The sequence below is a fragment of the Aphis gossypii genome, unplaced genomic scaffold (assembly GCF_020184175.1).
Source record: "Aphis gossypii isolate Hap1 unplaced genomic scaffold, ASM2018417v2 Contig01105, whole genome shotgun sequence".
Taxonomy (NCBI): domain Eukaryota; kingdom Metazoa; phylum Arthropoda; class Insecta; order Hemiptera; family Aphididae; genus Aphis; species Aphis gossypii.
The window spans coordinates 11,359-17,026 of NW_026083463.1; the positions used below are offsets into that span (position 1 = coordinate 11,359).

Here is a 5,668-nt window from a genome sequence, read left to right on the forward strand (position 1 = left end):
TATCACCGTGTTTCCGTTCTTTACCGTGTTTATTATATTAGCGCAATATACGTCCTGTATTAATTCTTGTTTCTGTATTAAAATATTTTTATTTTCCATTATCGGATCAGCTATTGGTATAGATATTATTGTTTCCGTTCGCGGTTTTAATGTGTAACATATTTTATCTTTATTTAATTCGCACGGAGTGTTATCATTTATAGTTAATATATTATTCGCAACATCTATTATCGCGTTAGTTTGTAACAGGAAGTGGTGACCTAGAATTCCATCTCGCGGTATTGGAATTTCCTTATCGACCACATGAAATTCCGTTTTTATTTTATTATTATTTAATATTAATATTATTGTAATTTTGCCTATGGTAGTTACTATTTTATCATTAATGCCTTTTAAATTTATTTTTTCTTTTTCGTTTACTAATGTTTCGCCTATTAATTTGTTTATTTTTATTAAATTGATTTCACTACCGGTGTCTAAAAGAAGATTTGCTGTATTTGTTTTAAAGTTAGGTGATTGAAATGTAACATGATTTTCATTAATTACTGATACGATGGTGAAACATCGTTGGGTGATAATTCCTCCGTTACGGCCGTTATTTGGTTGATCGAACGGACGCCGTTCCCGTTCGACACTTGACCGTTTCCCGTCCGGTTTGCATTATTACGCTCATCCCGTTGCCTACTATAACAGCTAACACTATCGTGTCCTATCTTATTGCAATAACTACAAGTTATTGGTGCCGAATTATTGTTAAAATTATTATTAGTATTTTGTCGTGCGTTATTATTTTGCGGTTGCGGATTATTATTATTATTCCGACGCGCAACTTGCGTAACATTACCACGACAATCGCGAGCGACATGATTAGTTCTGCCGCAAATATAACATCCGGGATTGTTTTGCTGTCTCCGATTATTATTATTATATTGACCGTTATTATTACGCGGATAGTTATTACTATTATTATTATTGCGACCAAAATTATTAAAATTATTATTACGATTAACATTATTATAATTATTAGGACCTTGTCTATTCTGACCACGATTATAATTTTGCTTATAACCAAATTTCTGTCCATTTGGATTATTTCCCTGATAGTTATTTGACCAGGGTTGGAAAAAAACACGTTTTTTATAAAAAAAACAAAAAAATCAAATAAAACGTTTAAAACAAAAGAAACAGTGTTTTTAACGTTTTTTTAAATATGATTATTTTTACATGTTTAAAACGTTTAAAACAAAATAAAACACGTTTTAAACATATACAAAAACATTTTAATAAAGCTCTATAAATTATAATAGTTAATTAGGTAATTATTTTGGATATGGAAAGATTTTTGGTAATCAAAGTTGAACACAGTATTTCGTTTTAGAATTTTAGTATATGGATTATGGAAAGTATTTTAAATGCTGTATTCATTGTTGGGCTTTTTTGTATTTGTAATAAAATACTTTTTTATAAATACTTTAAAAATTCAAAACAATCATATTTTATCACTTTGTCAGTCATGAATTCATGATAACAAGATAGTAGATAATATTATAGTTTTATACAATATACCTGATGGCTGATACCAATGGGTAATGATATCAATGATATCATAGACATAATAATATATAATATTATAATTACATATTATAAAATCATAGACCACGGCTTATCTATAAACCATTACCATTCTACAATATTTATCGTGATTATTATAATCTTATCTACCTCTCAGTGATCGTAATCATAAAATAAACTTAACATTTAATTTATCGTTCATTCGTTCTATAATTTATTTTGTTGATTGTTGTTTTTATAATTTATACTCATGTGGTTTTAAGCTTTATTCTTTACCTAATTACTAAAATTGTAATTACCTAAAAACCAATTATGTTTACGGGAAGAAAAAAAGATGCCATTTGGAAATATTTTACTGAAGTAAAGACAGATTCCAAAACATTGAAAGTCAAGTGTGTTAACTGTCAAACACAAATGTCAGCTTTAGTGGCAAGAATGAAAACACATTTTAATAAAAATTGTCCTGGAGCTGGAAGTTCAAACAATGGAGATGTTGATACTCCATCGTTTTCAAGTAATTAAACATTTAATATAAAATAATAAATTAAAATAATATACGTTTATAATTACTTATAACCAACTTATAACTTATAGGTAAGTACATAAATTGCAGTGTTGTAATTTGTAAATAATACTTTTTAAAATTATTTAATAGGTTTGAAATTAACTTAATGTAGTATATCTATTTACTGTATAATATGTTTGTAGATGCTGATATTTCAACCGTTCAATATTTAAATACCACATCAGTTCAAGGAATTCCAATAAACATGTCTAGCAGAAATGAACCAATAAAGACTATTCAGGTGTTACCATCATTGAATCAATTTGTTGTACGAACAACACAAGCTGATAAACATAATTTGGATATTCAAGTTGCACGCTTTATTTATGCTACAAATACTGCTTTCCGTGCAGTTGAACATGTAGAGTTTGTCAAATTGGTGAATATGTTACGCCCTGGTTATGTTCCTCCAAATAGGCATAGTATCTCCAATGAATTATTAAATCAAGTTTATGATTCTCTCACTAGTTTGGTTAAAAAAGAGTTGCAAGGAAAGACAGTATGTATGGCATTGTGACTGATGTTGATGGTGGCTTAGTTTATTTGTTAGATACAATAGACACACAAGATAATAGTCATTCATGGGATTATTTAGTAACTTTAGTAGAGTCATCTGTTATATTTTGTGAATCTTTTGGCTGCACAGTTGGCAGTGTTGTTACAGATAATGCTGCCAATATGAACAAAATGAGAAAAAATCTAGCCACATGTGATGGTCTGCAAAATAAACATATTATTACTCTAGGATGTTCTGCACATATACTCAACCTCCTTGCTCATGATATAGAAGTCCCTGGTGTTAAAGCCCATATTAAAACCATATTTAAATATTTTAAACATAGTCATTTTTTTGGATCAAGGTATAAATTAGAAGGAGGAAAAGCATTAGTTTTTCCTCAAGATGTCCGATGGAATACACTTGCTGATACTATAGAATGCTATTTGGATAATTGGCATATCTTATATAAAGTTTGTAATGACAACCGTTCAGCCATTGAAGCTACTATTTTTACCAAAGTCAAAGATCTACACACAAAACAATGGCCCAAGAATATTTGGTAATACTTAAAAAAGTAGCCATATCATTAGACTTGATTCAGGCAGATAGTTGCACCATTAGTGAGGCAACTGATATATGGTTGGGTCTGAAAAGTTTTTTCGAATTAGAGACACATAATGCTCCAATGATTAATTTATTTAATGATAGGTTAGATATGGCATTAACTGAGTATCATTTATTGGCCTATATATTAGATCCTAGGTATTGTGGTATAAAACTCACCGATGACCAATTAGACTCTACTTTAAATTATGTAAATATATATCACCAAGAGATAATGTCGGAAATAATAAAATTTCAAGCTAGGGCCTTTCCATTTAAAGATTACCTTTTTTCAGAAAGTACAGTCAAGAATATTAAACCATTGACTTGGTGGTTAGCATTAAAAAAAATATAACTCATGAAATGTTTGAAGTGGTTATACGACTATTTACAGCTGTAGCTTCATCGGCAGGCATTGAACGTATTTTTTCAACATATGGCTTAGTGCATTCCAGAATAAGGAATAGGTTAGGAGTTGAAAAATCTTCAAAATTAGTAGCAATTTTCAAATCCTTAAATAAGCATTGTGATACTGAAATTGATACTTAATTTTTTTATTATTACAAGGACTATAGTTGTAAGATTTCACTATAGACTATAGTTACCTACTAGTTACTACCTACTATTTTGTTAAATTTATAAAGTTATTAATATTGTTTTTTTTTTTTTATTATTATATATTGCATGAGTGATACCTACTAACATGTTTTATTTTGTTCAGTTTATATTAATATTAACTATTAGCTTTATGCCTTATAGACTATACCTAGTAACAAAAGACTGATGATTGATCTTGTAATTTTGTTATTTTGTTTTGATTTATCAATAATTTGAGAAGGACCAATAAACACAATATTTCTTTTTGTTTTTACTTATCAGACTTGTTATTTGGTTGATGTCTTATTTTACCTATTTACCTATTATCTTATATTTAACCATATATTAGGTACTTTATAGTTGATAATATTGTATTATTGACTATTATAATTTATAGATAATGATAATGAATCAATGAGTGAAGTGATCTGGTACTAAAAGTATAGGTATAAATGTATAAATTCATACATTTTTTTGATTTAAAATTTACTAAAAATATTGTTTTAAACACACGTTTTTTATTGACGTTTAAAACATACGTTTTAAACGTTTCAAACAAAATCAATATGTTTGTTTTGTGATGTTTTAAACGTGTTTTAAACACACGTTTTAAACAAAATGTTTTAAACATAACAACCCTGTATTTGACCAACGATCTCCGTTATTATTTTTATTTCCGTTATTTACTTTAGTTTCGTTATTTTGTAATTCTTTGTTAAAACTAAATTCGATTTCCAACTGCCTAGCCATTTGCATTGCCAGTTCTAACGTTTCTGGGTTCCTAGCTCGTAATATTGTTTGTAAATCCATTTTTAACCCATTTATGTAAATTGCTAAAGCCTGATCTTTCAAGTTTGCCTCAAAATTCTCGATTCTTCCGGTGTTTTATTCGCCAAAGTTGCATTACATAAATTATAATACAATTGTTCTACGCGACCCGTATAAGTTAGTACATCTTCGTCATTTTTCATACGAACAGAATTTAATCCTATCTGTAATGTTTGTGGTGACAGTTGCTGTTCAAAAGCCCCCCGTAATATTTTTTTAATGGTTTCCCAATCACTAGTTTCCTTATACCGACATACTTCTAACGCTTTACCAGTGATCCTAGTGTTAATAAATTTCACTAATAAGGGTATAGTTTCTTTATCTACGGCCTCACATGCATAATCGCATGCCCGTATGAATGAACAAACGTCTTTTGCATCGGCGCAAATTGGTATCATGGCAGTGACCTGCTCAATTGTAGTCTTTACACCAGACATTTTTGCTCTTTGCTTTCTTTTTACTGGTCCTAATTCTGAATGGATTAAATTTGGTGTACTACGTAACCCTATTAATCTTTGTTCTAATCCGGTATTTGAGTCTTCTTTGACAGTAGTATCTAACAAACTTTTCCCTACGTGTTTTTCCTTATTAATTCCCTGTGTAGAGTCGCTACCCTCTTTCGTATTTATACTTATGTTTACTAATTTATCTACTTCAATATTTTTATCTAACTCTACGTGAGTTCCGATTTCTTTTGTTGTATCTGTTTCCTCTTCCGAACTATTACTATCGTTTTCACTATAACTATTTTCTTCTTTTTCCTTATTCATACGTTTATTTGTATATTCATTTATTATAACTTAAATTAAATATGTTTTATTTCTTAAAAATAAATTTTTTATTATTTTTTTTCCAATTATTAATCAAACATTAATTTCTTTAAAAATATTTATCAATATTATTTTATTATAAAATTCTCGTAATATTTTTATTATTCCCCCAATTATTTCTATCTATATTTTTTTTATTATTTTTTTTTCTCTAGGATTTTTTATCCTCTCTAA

General features: G+C 28.5%; 1 protein-coding gene across 1 annotated transcript; it reads left to right on the forward strand.

Annotated features, from left to right (window-relative positions):
- Window positions 1-1,884: 1,884 nt before the first annotated feature.
- On the forward strand, window positions 1,885-2,654 carry LOC126555794 (uncharacterized). Its single transcript, XM_050210672.1, has 2 exons — window positions 1,885-2,086; window positions 2,281-2,654. The coding sequence occupies exons 1-2, from the start codon at window positions 1,885-1,887 to the stop codon at window positions 2,652-2,654; spliced, it is 576 nt and encodes a 191-aa protein (XP_050066629.1).
- The last annotated feature ends 3,014 nt before the right edge of the window (window positions 2,655-5,668 follow it).

Bases quoted from the DNA above. Each gene is read 5' to 3' on its own strand.
- LOC126555794 (XM_050210672.1), top strand. From the start codon at position 1,885: ATGTTTACGGGAAGAAAAAAAGATGCCATTTGGAAATATTTTACTGAA. The intron at 2,087-2,280 runs GTAATTAAACAT...ATATGTTTGTAG, and splicing joins TGATACTCCATCGTTTTCAA to ATGCTGATATTTCAACCGTT.